This window comes from Trachemys scripta, chromosome 7 (genome assembly GCF_013100865.1).
Source record: "Trachemys scripta elegans isolate TJP31775 chromosome 7, CAS_Tse_1.0, whole genome shotgun sequence".
Lineage (NCBI taxonomy): Eukaryota > Metazoa > Chordata > Testudines > Emydidae > Trachemys > Trachemys scripta.
The window spans coordinates 108,721,157-108,740,146 of record NC_048304.1 but is presented as its reverse complement, the minus strand read 5'-3'; the positions used below and the strand labels follow the sequence as shown (position 1 = coordinate 108,740,146).

At 39.1% G+C, this 18,990-nt stretch overlaps 1 protein-coding gene across 11 annotated transcripts in view; it reads right to left on the bottom strand.

The window, feature by feature from the left end:
* Positions 1 to 18,990, bottom strand: part of FGFR2 (fibroblast growth factor receptor 2) — a 99,956-nt gene that overhangs the window by 62,994 nt on the left and 17,972 nt on the right. For 4 of the 11 annotated variants that reach the window (XM_034775054.1, XM_034775055.1, XM_034775052.1 and 1 more), the window contains exons 3-5: positions 11,872 to 12,132; positions 11,081 to 11,155; positions 3,839 to 4,008 (exon numbers count right to left, since the gene is read on the bottom strand). In XM_034775054.1, the coding sequence (XP_034630945.1) occupies positions 3,839 to 4,008; positions 11,081 to 11,155; positions 11,872 to 12,132 (506 nt within the window). The remainder of the gene's footprint in view (positions 1 to 3,838; positions 4,009 to 11,080; positions 11,156 to 11,871; positions 12,133 to 18,990) is intronic. The other 7 variants (XM_034775059.1, XM_034775060.1, XM_034775057.1 and 4 more) reach the window with 2 other exon arrangements.

The window sequence follows — 18,990 nt, the reverse complement described above, 5'->3', positions numbered from 1 at the left end:
CTCACACAGAATATATTTTCTTTTTAAAGTACACACTGAGAAATTAAAAAATCTCTTCTAATGACCTAGCAAATACCATAGTCATTTCAGAGGGGACACAGGGGATCAAAAAGGCTTGGAAAAGTAAGTAAGCAGCCATTTTTCTTTGATATATGAACTCTGAGTATATCATGAAAACCATAAAAGGTTATATTTCCAGGTGTTAAAAAGCAAAGTTACTCACTGTGGAGGAATTCCCTTCTGGAGCCTACCTCCCTTCACACAGATACCCATTCTGCTATCATGCTTGAATGAAAATTGACTCACCACACACACCTCAAATGAACAAAGTACTAGGTCCTGCTATCTGATTATGATAACGAGAACAAAAAGAAAAGAGAATAGTTTCCTTAGTTCAAGAGGGGAAGAAAAAGAAGCGTGTGGGGAGGAATGGAGGATCAGCAAACAATTTTACATTTTCCTTCCTCTTGTTTGCTCTTTATATCTGTGTAGATTATTGGCTCTGCCAGAAGAAAAAAAGCACAAACTGTCATGTCAAGTAGCAATGGTGGATGCAGAAGTTCTCTTCTAACCATTCTAGATCAGTTAAGTCTTTCTGGATACCTTGGAGTATGAAATTCTACAGCAGAAAGCTTTTACATACTTTAGCCCCAGAAAGACTTTCCATACAATCCAATTTACAAAAGTTAGCAAAAGACACTTCCATGCCTGGTTGAATATGGAGCAGTATAAAAAAAAAAACCTGTCATGTCTAAAATGTCTTCCGGCCCTTCTTAATTATTCATATTGAGGTGGCAAAATGCATACCAAGTCTTATTTGTTGGTAGGACGCAAAGTTTTTCTGACTCGAGGAATTATTTTAAATAAATGTGTAATACCTCCCAAAAATCTGCTTGGGCTACATTCTGTAACACGATCTCTGAGCACAATTTACTCTGCTTACTAGGACCACTGTCATAATCTAGGCTAAAGGTAATTATGGCAAGTAGGAAGATGGCTTATTGAAGGACAATGATGAATATGAAATAATCTGGAGGCGTTTATTTGATATATGCTTGCTATGAGAAATCATAATACCGCACTCTTTTTCCATCTGTTAATCTTAAAATGTATAGGATATTTTATGATTTAGGCTTATAGGAATATACTTTATTTTGTCTTACATCAGCTTCAAAAATACGTGTTTGTGATTTGGATGGGTGGGTGGTATATATGCATTTTTTACATATATTTTTACACATATGATCAAAATTTAATTAACCCCACTTAATATTTTTCGGCTAGATATCTATGTTTTCCCCCCTCACATGGTGCAAAGTGTTCAAACAATGGCAATGTTAGTACCTAAAAAATGGCTACTGTTATGCTCCAAGACAGGATTAATTGTTTCTTAGTTGGCTTCAGTTTTCTAACAACTCTAAGAAAGGTGTAAACCACCGAATTGTAGCCAATTGATTAACACACTATAGTATTATGAAAGACAGAAGGTGTTGCCAAGTGTACACTAATAAGGAACAGTAATTTATGAGTAAGCAAATCAGATTGAAAACTCTTGGAGAAATAATGTTTGTTAAGGGAAATTTTCTGGGAGTTAACTCTATAGAAATGCAAATATTGGAAAAACTGACACCTTCTACAGTAAATCTGGGTAGAAAAGAAAAAGGGGAGCCTAGAATCTGACTTCCTTAGCCCTGGGAAACAAATTTTTGCAATAGGGATGACCTGACTCAACAGCACGTGATGCAATATGCGTGCTTGCTACAGCAGGGCAATTCAAGACAAGGCATCTTAATCTTTTAGCCTGTAAAACAGTAATAAGATTACATCCATCTGAGCAGAGAAGAAGAGCATCATCGTGGTTAGAGCAGGGAGCTGGGCATCTGGGCTCTTGTGGTCTAGTCTGGGCTCTGCCTCTAATGTCTGGTCCACACTGGGGGGAGGGGGAGATCAATCTAAATTACACAACTTCAGCAATGTGAATAACGTAGATGAAGTCGACGTACTTAGATCTGACACTGTGATAAATCGACAGCTGACACTCTCCCGTTGACTCCGCCTGCACCTCTCACCCCAGTGGAGTACCAGAGTCGATGGGGGAGTGCTCGGCGGTCAATTTATCGCGTCTAAACTAGATGCGATAAATCGACCCCCGCTGGATCGATCGCTGCCCGTGGATCCTGCGGGTAATGTAGAGCAGCCCTATCTCAGTGTATCACTTTGAGCAAGTAACTTAATTTCTCTCAGTTATTTCATGTGTATGAAAGCACTTTGGGATCCTCAAATAAAATGTGCTACGGTGTCAGGTATAAAGTGGGAGAAGGATGAAAAGCCAGGACAAAAGGCTAAGCTAATCTCTGTCAACTATTAAGAAAAAATACCGTAAATGATGAATCCAGAGCAAAAAGGAGGAAAAAACCTAAGGAAGTGAAACAAGTATTTGTCACATTCCTTGGCATTATTATGCTGTATGCTTACTTACACTAAATTTCATAAATCAAACTGAATTCAGAAGTTTTACGACTCAAAATCAATATATTCACTTCTCAACGCAAGAAATATGAAACAATCTAATTAGATGCTCAAGGAAGTCTTTGCATCCACGAAGCCATTTCCTTATCAAAGCAATTTTCAGGAGCTTTTCTGGAGATGCTGACATGAATTGGATACAGACTGTGCTAAGGATGAGTGAACTCCTTACAGAAGTCTCCCTGTAAATACATCCATAATGAAGGTTTCCTCTATGCTTCCATCTGCTTGTGCGTGCAGATCACAACTTTTTTTTTTTAAGGCAGGGGAGAAGTGAAGAGCGAAAGGCATATGCCATGATCCCCCCATTCTTTAGAGACCCTGTTGTGCAGTCCCAGTATGTAGATTTGGTGGGAGTGTGAGGAGACAGGGATTCTGCCATAATTTATACTACTGCCTCCTGCACATGTCTTGAAACTCGTCTCCCTTGGTGGGATTTCTAGCAGTGTCTGAAGAAGTCAGTGGCAGCATGGCAGTGACAGAAGCCATGCTGGATTAGAGCTGGCCTGGAGCTGTGCGGCAAGGTGGAAATTATGATTCTTGCGCAGACACTTACCCTCAAACACGTTCAATCCTGTGTATGAACAAATTCATGTTCAACAAAGGCTAGGATACAATGACCAAATTCTGACTTCTGATCTGACCTGCTCCAGAGGTTAAAAGTTGGTGCACTATACCAGTGCACTAGCTGGCCCCCCTAAACCTCCCTTTTAATCAGTAACTATTAGTTGAGACTGAAACTTCTTATCTTAAACTATTTAAAATTCAAACAAAGCCTTGTAAGTAAGTAAGTAATTGCTGTTACTTTCCCTCAAACTCTGCTTCCCATTTCAGTTTCACAGACCATAAACTCCACAGAAAATAACAACTTTTGACTTCCGACCCTTCATTCATTAAACCCTCTGTAATCACCAATGTAGATTGTTGTATTTAACAATGCAGCTGAATATTCCAGGATACTAGAGCTGAAAGCTTGGGCTGCTAAGATCTGATCTGTAAAAAACATGTTTTGTAAAGTTCTTTTTCTCTTAGTTTTCCAAATAAGCCCTCAAAAGTATCTTCAAATATGTTTATATTTTCTGACACTGAATCTGTTTAAAAAAAAAAAAAGTTTTAAAACTCAGCTTGCAAGCTCAGTAATGGCCAAAATAGACAGAAGAAAGGCAAGATCAACTAATCTTCTTTAGAGGACATTTTGTGATTCTGAGCCTGATCCAAAGTCCTTTGAGAGCTTTTCTATTGACTTTAATAGGCTTTGGATTAGACCCATACTGCAGATGAGAAATGGCAATACAATAAAAAGTAATCTTACCTTGTATCCACCAATGCGATGCTCTTGTTTAAATTCTTTTCCATTCTTTAACCATCGCATGGTTGGTGTTGGGTTTCCCATAGCCGGGCAACGAAATTTGACCGTGTTAGCTGCTGGGACTGCATGTAATCTTTTCTCCATTTTGTCAGTGTGGGTCCAGTAAGGCGCTCCTGTTTCCAAAAATTAAATATTCAACAATAAGTATCTACAAACTGTTCTGAGCTTCCTTCCCACTGCCAGAATGTTTCACTCTTGGTTTTGCAAGAATTGTCTGTGGGAGACAATGTCATTTAGAGTTAGCACATAACTGGGGGTCACATGTTTCTGAGTTCTAATCACAGTTCTGCTGCTGACTTACTATGGTTAAGAGAACTATACCTGTAATTTACTTCACCGAGTCTCAGAAATTAAAAGGATCTAAAAAGTGGGAGATATTACATGCCATGGGGCAAATTTGGACTCAGTTCATTTTTGCATATGTATTTTTATATGTACTGGCCACAGCTCGGTTAACAATACCTCCCATGTCGGGAATATGAATTATCTGAGAAGATGCGGGTGGCCAAATGAGTCAAGAGGCAGACCCTGTCCAAGAACACTCTTCTGTGTAGGGTTTGCAGAGTGATGGTCTCAACATGGACTTGGAAGAGAGTCAGACTCAAGCCAGCAAAATTGTATTTCATGCTTTCTCATCAGGACATGGCTTTTTAGAAGGTGGTTAGGGAGAAGAGTGCACAGCATTCAGCCAGAATTTGGCAGCATCTGTGTTAAAGGTTACCTGATTAAAAAAAAAAGGATGATTCAAGGACAAAGTTGCAACCTTTGGATTTCTTCTGTTATGAGCTTGTCAAGATCCTTCAAACCAAAACTTCAGTGTATAGAAAAGCCCAATGTGGTTGTACAAAAATGATCGCATATCTGCGAGCCTATATTTACATGGATAACTATCATTACTCCACTCAAATGGATGTTTAGACCTCCAGATACTCATTTCCATCTGTAGTTATGGTCAGTGCTCACACAGATAGATAAATGTGATATGTGCATGTGTGCAAGAGGGCTTCCGGTGACTAAAAATTGGGCCCTTAATATATCATATACCAAAATCATAAACGTGATAAAAAAATTGAAATCAGTCTGTTTTTACCTCGTGAATGCTGAGTTTGGAAAAAATTACATATTTTATATATATATATATATATATATATAGCTATACACGCACACACACACACAGATAAATAAATAGAGATAGATAATAGCTGATGCCCATGACTCATGGAGGTCTATTAGCACTGTCTATATAAGCCATGCACCGTACCAGTTTCCCACACACTTTGTCAGTTCAACTCAATTTTGAACTGCCCTAACATCCCTACTATACTAGAGCTAGTCCTCTCAAGCAGACTGTGTACTACTTGGGCTAAACTGCATAGTGGTTTCATAACACAGTTTTAATTAAGCCATCTTACCTGTTTAAAAAAAATATCAAGATCCGTTTAACAGTAGGAAATATTAATTTATTTTACAATGACTTCTTCCTGAAATCAATCAGATTAGCATGGAATTTTTAGGACTAAAAGGGGTCTAGAAAAATAATTGCACTTCTCTCAGCCCTGTTTCATTTCCTTCATTAGCAGTCTAGCTGCACTCCACTATAAATAAACTCTTCCGTTCTTCAAATATTTATAGCACTTTTTACAATTGGTAAAAACTCAGAAATCCTGTGACCTCCCCCCCTCAAAATAAAAATACAGCTGGACAGAAATACAGGAATAATTTCTTTAACAACCTCTCCTCCATAAAGAAAAACATTCCAAAAGAAAGTCTTAAAATGATGCTAGATACGATAAATGGGGTTTTTTTAGCCTGAAGAAGCAATTAGTGTTAAAATTAATGAACTAGAAAAGCAAAGTAAATTTGCACATGTAGTTGAAACATAAAATCAGGTAACTTGTAAGTATTTGGAATTAAAATGCAGGACCAAGAAATTGCTAAATGATCCAAAGTGAATAAAGATGCAGAGGAAAACACCATTAAAATTATCTGCTAAAAACAGTATTACCCTTACACACCAAAGGCTCCTTCAACAAATTGAAGTAGTAAGACCAAAGGAATTTACTTCATTTGGCAAAAAATGAATTACATTAAAACTACATCAAGCAAAGGGAGAGTTACATTAAAGAACTAATACATAAAAAGAATATTTTCTCTGCTCCATTAAACATATTCAACAAGGTAGTGCAATGTGATCAAACAGATATGCTCACTGGGCCAAATCCATGATTCCTGAAGTCAGATTACATTTGATTTTCACAAGCAATCTACTTACCTACCTGGCCATTTATTTACTCTGGGCTCCTCACTGAGATATCTGAGTACCTACAGAGAGCTGAGTGCATGCAATCCTTCCTACCGTGTGTGTAGCACCAACCCAGCAGCTTCACAGCCAATACTATATAATTAGACTTTGAAGGATTCATTTTTTATTGGTTAATGTCAGGAAACATTGATTTCACACACACAAACCAATGAAAAAATATTTCCATCGAAAATAATCAACTTTTAAAAATAAGCAAGATAAGAAAAACGCTGCTTGAGAGTTTATTAGAGTTTGTTTTAAAGATATTCACTTTGTATTTTTGACGTGATGTTCAAAATTTGTGTTTTAACAGTTGTAAAGCTTTGAGTGTTTGAACCACAGCGTCTACTGCAATTAAATAATTATTGTCTAACCTCCCCATAATTTCTGCAACTGTGAAAATTTTACAATCTATAAAAAGGAAAAAGCTTCAAAATAAACATTAATATGATCCATCGAAATGATCAAAAATAAAAATCAAATTCTGCCAAGCCGAACGATAACACATGGGCTGTGGTCATGTCCACGGCATGCACTGATTCAAGCACACAACGTGAGAATGTGTGTGCATACGAGGTTTGGAACCCCATAATTGCCTTCCCCCTTCCATACTGTCATGAAGGAAACTACTCCACAATGTACAGGGCTGGACTGAGTCCTCCTGGGAGGCTTGTCTGCAGAATATTCCTCCCAGCACAGTGGAACCAAGCCAATCAGGATCCAGACCTTAGTTGGAAGAAGGGTCCCCAAAACAATGCTGGTTTGGGCAATTAGATTTCTAGTTAATTAGTATATTTCTACTGCACTAAGACATATCTTTTCATGTTAATAATCAATCCTTCAAAGGGCTTTATGGTATTTCCTTAGACAATCATTGAGAGATATTTTAGCAACATACCAATTTTTTTAAAACAGAAATAAAAAGAAAGAGACAGAAGCATTTACAGACTTGTAATATCCATCTTCATTTTGTTTTGGTTTATTAAGGAGAAGAAATTATCAAAGAAAAACAAGGCAGCTTTTCTTCCTTTCTAGATTAACTTCTGACCAATTGTGCTTTTTATTGGCTTATGGAAAAATAACTTTTACCAGATCTACTAAAACCAAGAATCAATACATGTTAATACTTCTACAGGATCTTTTTATGATCGAAACTGCTCACATACTATCTTTGCTAACTAACCAGACACTTAAATGTATACAGATAGTTACAGTACATCAGTTTAAAGTTCACAGATGAACTGGTGAGAATTACTGATTACTTTTAGAATTCACATTAGCTAAGAAAATATTCTGCTGACCTGCTCTGCCCTTGACTACAGATGTATTAAAACTAATCAGGCAAATCCCATACATGCAAACTTGAAATTAGCCAATGCGGAGGAGCATTTTGCTTCAGGATTCACAAAGTCCTACAAAAAGTATCCAATAAACACAAATATAAAAGATGTCAACTGCACTGAAGCTTGACTAAAAACCACCTCCAGCAGGCAACACCCTGATTTAAGTGACCACCTCAAAGTATCCCAAAGGTTTCCAGCGCAATTGAATTTGAATTTGACCTTTACTTAAAGACCACTTCTACTAGACATTCAATTTTTGCTGCTCCCTTGAGAGGGTTTCCATTCTCTGCAGTTTGATTTGTTTGCACCTTTTTATCACTTATCACCCTCTAGACAGGCATAGCTTATAACTATATAGTTTATCCTTCTGGATATTCTTTGAGTTTCAAAAGGAAGACTTGGGATTTAAATACAGGTTGTTTTAAAACAAACGCTCATAATGCCAATATACTATTATTTAACTGAAAGGAAATGGTTTAAAAGGAGATGGAGAGAGAGGAACTGGATGGTCACAGGACTAAGTTGGGATATGATGCCTTTCACTGAATTAGAACTTAGTCCAAGTTAGAAATGACCTGCCTGATGGTCGTTCAGTGGCCCATGCCCATGTGAAATGACAGTAGGTGGCCTCAGGCAAGTAATTCGCGGACAAGCATCCATATCACACAAATCATCACAACTGATACTTATGACAGCATTCTCAGCAATGAGCACAAACAGCTAAAACAATCCTTCAAATTGCTGACCGCCCGTCAACTCCCATTGAGGTCAGTGGTGTATTAATTATGATGTGACCAAGCAGCAAATGGTGGCAGTGCACTTCCATTGAGGTCAAGAGAAGCTGAGCACCATGTAGGAGGCATTCTGTGACTTGCAAGATTGGGCCCTGAATCAGCATTTGTGACCAATAGCCTTGTAACCCCTAGAGGTGGCCCTCAAAACCAGGATGGAGGCAGACTGTCAGGTCAGTGAAGCTTGAACTGCCACCAAAGCTATTCTGTGGAAAGAGGATTTTATTTTCTAGTACATTCAGCCCAACACCACTAATCACTTAAAAGCTGGAAGCAGTAGAAACCCATTCAGGATACTGTCTGGGACAAATCTACCCCACTGTTTTCTGACAGTTCAAATATCTGTCAACATGTAAGGATACCAAACACAGAATGATATATGCTGTGCATGCCCTTCACTTAAAAAAATGCACATAGGCCAAAATGATCAAACTTAGTTGCCTACATTTATGCTCCTAAATCCATAATTTAGTCACTTACATAAAAGCAGTTTCAAAACTGCTGAGCACTTGCAGCACCCATGAATGGCAAGGGGAGGTGTGTGTTCTTGGCACCTTTGAAATAAGACTGCATTCATCTACAGATTTAGGTGCCTTCATTTGAAAACTTTGGCCATACAAAATAGATTTGTAATCAAAGAAATGTATAAATAGTATTTTAAAAGACATTTTTAAAAAGTAGTGAATAAAACCACATAAAATGTTTGCTTTATTTCTAAGCATCCAGGATTGAGAACGCCAAGGTTTGGTTTCCTGAGAAGGCACTGCAGCCATTTCCTTCCCCACCCTTGCAAGAACCAGGAAGAAGACTTAGGAAAAGTGTCTTTCTAGGGCTTCCATTTGCAGGCCGGCAGAGCAGTTTGTGAAAGCCTTATTAAAGAGAACTCTAACAGCTGTCTTTCTTATCACAGATTCTGTTTCTTTGTGTTTACGCCTAAAAATTAAACAAACTTTTATTTTGCTACACAAAATGAGTTTTTAATATGCAAAGTCTAAGGTTACATCATCAGTGTCATTTTGAGCAGCAAGAATGCAAAAGAACCTTGCTAATCTGGACATCCTAAAATCATCGGTCTTTCTCCCTCTTCTCAGCAAAGAGTTAGCAGTGGCCTACAATGAAGACTCGTATTACAAGAATGTCACTACTGTGGCAAAATACACTACAGAACATATAAATAATAGTAGTAAATTAAACTTGTTAAATAAGCAAACAAAGCACTTTTGTGAGGCAGCAATCTGGACTTTTCCGCTTTGCTCACTTTAGTCATTCACAAAATTCATTCCATCAAATGTCTCCCCCAGTTATTAGTGTGGTTCAGAAGCTCCACTGTATTGACTAACTTGTTAAAAAATGCCACAAAATCTTTTCAGCGAGTGTAAAACAAACTTGAAGCTTGTAATTTAAATATGGACGTTCCCTAAAACATGCAACACAGAATTATGCTCTCATGTGCATTTGCTACATTCACCAGCTTTAACTATGAAACTCTGTTTTTAAAGGAAATGTCTCTTTTCCAAACTTGTCAATTATCCTTGCCACCACATTCCTTTGTCAATGCATGCTTAATCTCAGCCACTTTAAGATGCACCTGTGAATCAGACTGGGTTAATCACACTAACAGATGGCAGGGGCCAAACAGTCAGCTAAGAACTTATATAATTTAAATAGCATCTAACATTTCACAGCGTCAGAACAGAGGCAGTTATATACAGCAGTATCTCTAGTACAGTTGAATAACACCGGTACTTAATCATTTGAACATATGTTTAGGCTACGTATTATATGCCAAAGAAGAGCTAATTACAAAGCAGCCTGAAGAATGAATGTACTGCTTGACTGCTACATACTGTAGCGATATGACATCTCTAATGCATGATTTCTAAGTAAGTTAATGTGAAATGTAGCAGTCTATGTTCTTTAAGTCAGTGACACTACAAAAGTGTGCACAATGGCACACTACCAGTAATCCACCAGGCTTTGATAATAATTCCATGGAGCCACATAAGAAATCAATATGAATATATTTTTCCTCCTAGTGATTGATCCATTTAGGCCATATTAATAACTCTCTAAATAACCAAAAGGGAAGGAAGTATAATGTCCATATAGGTTTCAGATTCTTTTAACCCACTTTCACATTAACTGAGTATCATAAATGTTCAAGTTTAGTTGGACTACTAATTAGAGAAAGTGCTTTCCCTGGGATCAAATCCTGCAGTCCTCACTCCAGGAATAAATCCCATTGTCTCCAAGTCCATTAATTGTCTCCAGTAGAATATCTGCCTGAGTAAAGGCTGCAGGATTTGGTCCATTAAGGTTAAAAATAGTTCCAAACCACCTTTTAATTAACTCATTCTCAAACAGATTATTTTTCTTTAGTTAAACTTCAAATCAGACACAAGAGCAGAAAGTGAAAGGGGATGATAGTTTATAAATTGGACTCCATAACACAACAATGGTTAACTTTAATTTAGGAAGAAGGAAAACTACTAAAAAGTTAATGATAAGCTAAGATAGAAAGAACAGACCAGTAAAACAAACTGGGTATGCAAAAATGTTAGTTTATTTTCATGTTCCAGAGTCATGAAATAAGTTATACAGAGAAAACAGTTGGAAAAAGTTATTGCTATTTGAGATCACATGCATTTAAGAGCCAAGAAGCCAAGTAGTTGACAGTGCAAAAGGTTAGAAAGCAACTACTTTCCACATGGATCCCGCCAGTCACCTCCAGCAGTCAGCTGTTACTTACTCATATGGTTGTTGTCATTCACAAAATCCTCTGAGCCATCATTGTCATCTTCATCATCTCCAGATGAAAGAGCATCTGCATATTAAAGATGATCATATCTTTTATACGATGCATTTTGTAGCACATGCAATTTCCTACACTTTAGAACACCTACACAAGGTACATCTGGATTAGATTTTCTTTAAATGTGCCGAAGTTAAATGAGCAGCAAACCCAATCATAAAATATGTATTATTCTTAAAAAACCTGGGTAATAATCCTGAAATTGCTGTAAAGATTTCAAAGCAAGGCTGCTATTTACAGAAAATCTATTTTTTTCCAGTTATGTTTCTTTTCTTCTTAAGATCTCTAATTGTCTCAGGAATGATTTGTCACTAGACAGACTGTAGGATGCAGGTAACACAGCAACATGCAGAACTGCGTGGTTGGGTCTCGGATATGCTTATCCTTCTCATATGAAAATCATCTCATTTAAATACATTACACAGGCTGTTTTATCATTGTGGTCACTCTGTATAATCTAAACCAGTCATTTACACATAAAGCAAAGGGTCACATCTTCAGCGGGTGTAAATCAGCATAGGTCCATTGAAGTAAATGAAGTATTATGCCAGTTTACACCTGTTCAGGATCTGGCTCAAGGGGAAAATATTAAAAACTTCACTATATGAAAGGCTATTCTATGTATCCTACTTTATGTATCACTGGACTTCTTCAAATTAGAACAGCATGTAGCACTTTTAATACTGAAAATTGCTACTACGTGCAAGATCTGTGTTCAGCTCACTCACCTGTAATATTTACAATGAAGTATAGAGTATCACTTTCTGTAGTCCTAACAGCAGTGCAAGCATAGAGGCCCGAATCTCTGGGTGCAGCATCTTTAATTTGCAAGTATTCCCCACTAATCACTGTTCTATTATTGGGCCCCAACTGGACCCCATCTTTAGTCCAAATGATGGCATCTTTCAACTGACAACGTAACTTAAGTGGATCTCCTGGAAGTGCTGAGTACACATCTGGCTGAGAGATTTGGTATTTGGTTGGTGGCTCTGCAAAAGTGGAAGGAAGGAGGAAAAAGAAAAAGGGAAAGGAGAGAATTGCCAACAAAAGTCAGTGAAGGCCCCTTTCATCCACAGAAATTAAGTTATGTTAAGAAAATGTTTCATTATCAGATTCTCCCAGCAATCTGTTTCATAAAGTGGAAAGGCATGCAGATATGGAGCACATTTTACTAGTGAAAAGTAAACCGCAAAGAAAGTCCCTGCCAAAGCAGCAGTGGTCCTTCCTCTCTTCATTGGGATAGCTTTGCATGTGATTATAAAGAGGCACATCACACATAACTGCTTCTTATTGTATGTTAATTCTGTAACATTCTTATTGTGTGTTAACCAAAAGCTGCCTACAAAATATTCTAATTCTGGACAGGTGAATGTCTCAGAGTCTGAGATTCTGAAGATCTCAAGGCAATTTGGGGAACAGGGGGTGAATCACAAAACTAATTCAAAATTGAGGACATTTACTTCTCCCCTGTATTTAAATGAATGATATTTTCCCCAAGAGAAATTCATTTTAGAAATAGAAAACAAAACATTTTTCTGAGAGGTTCTGAATAGGGATAAGGTGATATAAGAACAAAAACTAAGCTGGCATAAATCCGTTGCTTATACACAGTATACATGACTAATTTATCCCCTCTCTCTGACACCCCTCTGCTCCTTTTTCAAACTTTCTATATTTGTTTTCCATACTGCCCACTCTCTGCTCCAGCTTAGAGTCATTTTTTTCCATTTAATTGGTTCTCTCCAGTTCTTATTTCACGCTGTTTCCTGAGTAGAATGTGGACAACTAGTAACATGTGAGTGAAGCTTTCAAACTCAAGATGAGACAGTTCACCCTTCTATTCCCTTACTGTACCAGGATATTCACAAGAACTTCAGCAGCTGTTTTCTCAAACAAATTTGATATGCAAATTAAGTTTTTCTATATTTATTATGAGCAAAATCATCTTCTCCCAAAATAAAACCCAAAAGAACACCAAAAATTCACTTCACAGTTACCTCAGTATTTCCCCCTCAAGTGGACAGATTCCTGTCCTTGTGAGATATGGAGCACGAGAATTAGAAACCCCACAAAGCCCTAGGCTTCATTGTACAGAGGCATTTGCATAGAGTTGGTCCCTCTGTACCCATGGGTTCCTCCCAGAAGCAGTTATGTAGCCACAGTCTACTCTCCTCCACACTTGTACTCCTCCTCCCTTTCTCCAGAGTGGAATAGCAAGCAAAGAAGGGGAGCATCATGGGTACTGAGGAGGGTGTGTCATGTGGAGCAGCTGCTCTCCATCTCCTAAGAACCCCAACAAATATCCTTCAACATGCAGACACCAACTGTGCAGTATGCCTATGCGTATATGTATAAATAAAATATACAGATTTTGTAGTTGGGAGCCAAGCATCATCTTAAAATAGGCGATGTCAACTCTTACTTCTGGGAACAACAGTCTTTAGCCAAGGTCTTCAAAGAGCTATAATGCAGCTTGACACTTTTTACAAACTCATTTTACCTCACCCACCTTAGTCTTGCTGGCATATTAAGAATTCCACTGATCCATTATACAGGTTAAACATAGTGCACCAAATAGTGCTATTACAAAAGTGATCTCCAGATGGAGGACAAGTGGTTTCTACATATATTTCATATCAGTAAAGATTAAACCCAAGAAAACTAGAAAACTCACATCCTAGTGCCAAAGATTTTTTTAAGTTACCTGAAATTGCAAAACAAACAAGATGACAAATTTACTCTGCAGTACAAGAGTTGACAGACTTCTCTGTAGCTTCTGTAGTGGGCTCTATCTTCAGAGTAAATTTATTTTACAGAATTACTCTATGCCAACAATTTACAGACGTCTTTAAAAATGACTTTGTTTAAATTTTTAAAATGCCAATATAGGTGGTGTTAACATTATTCAGCCTTCCTTTCTCTGTTAGAAGGGGTATTTTACTGAACAATTCAAGAAAGCAAACGGTCAGGGCTCTCTGGATCCCATTGCAATGTCTCCACATACAGATTACTCCAACAGTGCATGCCGTGAAAGATAAACCATATTCAAACTCCATCCCTAAATGAATTCTTTTTAAATTAATCTTTCAACACAAGTCAAAAGTCATATTTAACCACAGCTCTAAAAGAAAAATTACTAGTAAGCCAGCAAAGAATGGACAGCTGATATACTGAGCTGTACAAATTAGTAATCCTTGACCTAGTGCATTATTCTCTATTAATATCATCTGCAGGAAGGTAAAGCACCAAGAGTTGTCATGAAATAACCACTGTTTGGAAGGAGTGAGCTATTTCAGGTAAGGCTTTGTGTTTATAGCAGCACTTAAGACTGCCACTTTTTATAACGTTTGCCTATAAAACTTTTCCAGTGTGGGTGTTGAATTGGTGCCCAAATGCAAACAGGGAACAGGTGGGACACTGAAGCACTATCCTGTCCAATAGTTTCATAGTGAAAGGTCAACAGGTTTCAACTGTTAACTGTTCCCGCCAACTACAGTACTCTACAAAATTACCCTCCTCTCCAAAAAAAGAACAGGAATACTTGTGGCACCTTAGAGACTAACAAATTTATTAGAGCATAAGCTTTCATGGACTACAGCCCACTTCTTCGGATGCATATAGAATGGAACATATATTGAGGAGATATATATACACACACATACAGAGAGCATAAACAGGTGGGAGTTGTCTTACCAACTCTGAGAGGCCAATTGAGTAAGAGAGAAAAAAAAAAAACTTTGGCCATTACAAACATTGAATCTATCTCCCCTTGTAAGTATTCTCACACTTCTTATCAAACTGTCTGTACTGGGCTATCTTGATTATCACTTCAAAAGTTGTTGTTTTTTTTCTTACTTAATTGGCCTCTCAGAGTTGGTAAGACAACTCCCACCTGTTTATGCTCTCTGTATGTGTGTATATACATCTCCTCAATATATGTTCCATTCTATATGCATCCGAAGAAGTGGGCTGTAGTCCATGAAAGCTTATGCTAATAAATTTGTTAGTCTCTAAGGTGCCACAAGTACTCCTGTTCTTTTTGCAGATACAGACTAACACGGCTGCTACTCTGAAACCTCCTCTCCAAGTACTCTGCGCCCAGTTAATAAATATTTTGACACTCAGATGAGATTTACAGCAAGGAATAGAGGGCCAATTTCTGCACTCACACATTGTGTAATCCAATTAATGCTGGCCCTTAGGCCCACACTGGGGCTGTTCCTGTAACCCAACCTCATATGGGTGCACAAGGATCTTTGGCTTCTCTTGTGCCTGCATCCTGGAGTTTGCCTCAGATGCAGCCTTTCTGGTTCCCTCAAGCACAAGGCCAGCTCAGTACTACCAGACATTTGACACCCCAAAATGGGTAAGGAAAAGACAAGGCTATGACTCCCCACCATCAAGGAAATCTTCACAATTGCAGAGGGTGGCACCTCCCTCTGACACAGCTCCATAGCATGTAGGACCAATTTGGCCCATAAGGCCAAGTTTATAAGTTGACAATTTACTCAATCGGGTGTGGAAGACAGATGCAGCCAAACACTCTTTGTATCTTATAGTACTCGGGTCCTTATATCGCCCTATCACTGTGGTATCTGAGCGCCTCCAGTGGTGCATTAAGCAATGTAACTATCATCTGTCCTTCCACTCTCAAAAAAAAAAAAAAAATTTTTTGTAAAGGATTTCAAACTGCAGTTCAATTCTTAATTCTTGAAAAAAAGACTCCTTTTCTTTTACATTCATGTCACTCATCTGCTGACAGTTGCATCATTTTAATGTCAAACATGAAAAGAAGGGCCTGTGCATGATCACATCCATGACAACATAGGTGGAAAAAAAGCAAAGGGGAGTCCCTTGCAAAACTGGGCACCTCTGGGATAAATGTTTGACAAACAGACTTGGGTGTCTTTCCCCCCAACCCCGCCCTCCCCATGTCTCTCAGCATGGTTTATGCCAACCGACCATCCTGAACAAATGGTGTAAATGCTGTTTGCTTAAGAGCCAAGTGGCCAGAAGAGAGGACTGTGGAAATTCCCACAGCTCATTTTCATAGGACTATGAATTCAATTATATTCCAAACAGCATTTCCATTTAGGGCATGACCAATCTAAACAAGAGATTTATATATGTATTTTATTATGTTTTCTAAATTTGTTAAAATATTAACAAAAAAGCTAAGAATGTGGATATCATACTTAGAGTCAAACAAGCTAACCATCAGCTAACAACAGACCCCACCCCAATAAGTAAATAAATAAATAAAGTCCCAGCAAAGATTCCCAAAAAGCTCTCCACCTTCACAAAAGCCTTATCCCCCCCCCCCCCCCCCCCCCCAAGCCTCTTCCACTTCAAAAGCCTTAGTAACTAACCAAACACTCTCTGCAGCACAAAGACCCAGCCTGTATTGATGAATCAGAGAGGCTGGTTGCAAAGTTGACAGCCCCTCACAGAGAAGACTCTGCTGCCAGCCCACTCTCTTTTAAACTGAGGGGGACTGTGTCAGTATGGGATGGGAAGAGTGGCTATCCTAAGGCTAATCTAACAGAGAAAGGTATAACAAGAGCCAACTTGGCTGGAAGTTGAAGCTAGGCGAGTTCAGACTGGAAATAACGTGCACATTTTTAACAAAGTAACCATTGGAAGAACTTACCAAGGGTCATGATGGATTCGCCAACACTGGCAATTTTAAAATCAAGATTAGATGTTTTTCTAAAAGATACGCTCTAGGAATTGTCTAGGCTCTATGGAGGTCAGTGTAGATGACCACAGTAATCCCTTCTGGACTTGGAATCTATGTCTCTCCAGCTGTTCTGTTGCCATACTTTATCTCCCAAATACACTGCAGTCATAGAATATCAGGGTTGGAGGTCATCTAGTCCAGCCCCCTGTTCAAAGCAGGACCAATCCCCAGGCAGATTTTTGTCCCAGATCCCTAAATGGCCCCCTCAAGGATTGAACTCACAATCCTGGGTTTAGCAGGCCAATGCTCAAATCACTGAGCTGTTGTTCCCCCCCCACTCCAAGTCAGTCTGTCTGTCTGTCTGACACACACACACACCTCTCTCTCTCTAATATTTTCCTCTAAAATGAAATTTAAAAAATGTCAGTACAATCAGAAGCAAAAGTCTTTATAAAATAAATAGCACCAAAGAATGGGAACTGGACTTCATTCTGATAGTTACAGACAGAAGAAAGGTGTGACTAATTCTAGTTCTCTTTCAAAGAAACTTCTGAACAAAATTATGTGTACTACTGTATTTCAAATCGCAGCCTCATTTACAAAATATGTTAAGAAACAGATTCCCATAAACTGAGGGATTTTTTTTCTGGCATCCTTTAACCCTTTGATCTTTAGTCTATAAAGAAGTGGGCTTCTCAGCTAGTCTGAGGTGTGCGGGGCTGTACCACCAATGAGAGAAGATGAGAAAAGGTGTAGCTCTGAGATGAAAAATATACATTAGAAAGCCATTTCAAAAAGGAAAGTTACTCTGCCCTGGTGAAGGAAACTTGCAAAACAAGTTAAGTTATGATGTCATGTTCTGTATGCCTCGTACTTCAATGACTGCATACTTTACAGCAACAGTGCGTAATTACAGTATGAGCCTACAGGACCATAATAATGTCTCTTACATGCTACACACACGAGGACAGGGAGGGAAAAAAATGAATCTCTTCCAGTAGAAATATTTCCCATCATCATCATCATGGGAAGGGGAAAATATTACCCGGCGCTGACTTGTTTTCCTAAGCACTGAGGACTTAAAAATAAATAATAATGATGAAGAAACAGCAAAGGGTTCCAACATTTGAAGATCCTACTAGCAAAGAGGAAAGCCTCAGAAAAACACCTAAAATGAATCCCTCTGAGATTACTTTGATTTCAAGTAATACTGGTTGGAAACCGGCTGGTTATCAATATGAGAGAAGTAATGCTGCATACTCCTGCAGAGAGCTACTTTCAGCTCTATTTAGTCATGGCAGTGAATACCAGGATGTAGATCGTGCATGGCAGAATACAGCATTTAAAATAAATAACTGCAATTTCTGTAAAAGATCTGATTACCAAGGATTCTTATTCACCATGTGTGAAAGTCACATTTCCCCCGACGTAGCTAAGGAGGGGACAGAATACAACAGAAATTACACCATTCCACTGCTCGAGACAACATGTAGAGTATTGCAAAGGAACTCCAGAGCGCTCTGCAGGTGATGGCATTACGGTCCAGGGTGGCCCACTGCACAGGATGCCCCAGCAGGCTCTTGGGGAGGCAATGAAGTAATGGAGTGTGGCCAGCAGATCCTCAAACTACACAGAGTCTCTAGTTACAAACCCTACATAAGGACGGGGGAGGGCATAGTGGGACACAAACTATTTCAGGTACTGTACTAGTGGTTGCAAAGTAGCTGCCTCAGTGTCACATGTCTTGCCTCCAGGTTGGAGCATGATGGTTGCATCTCACAGAACCTCTGCGTTGGTCCCCTGAGATAAAGCTTATTTGTTCAGGCTTTGCACAGGGAGTGAGAATTTCACCCAGCATTCACAGTCCACCTTACTGCAGTAGAAAGAACTTTACCACAGAAGTGACTTTATCCTGAAGTTATGGCTGCAAGAATTAGGGCCGGCTCTAGCTTTTTTGCTGTCCCAAGCAGCAAAAAAAAAAGCGCCACCCCCAAGCCCCCCCACCAAGCGCCGGAGCCTGCCCCCCCCCCGCGCCGAGCGCCGCCAGAACCCCCCCGAGCGCCGAGCCCCGCGCCGCCCCCCCCCGAGCGCCGCGCCGCCGGAGCCCGCCCCCGCCCCCTGCCGAGCGCCACCGGAACCCCCCTCCAGTGCCACACCCACGCCGCAC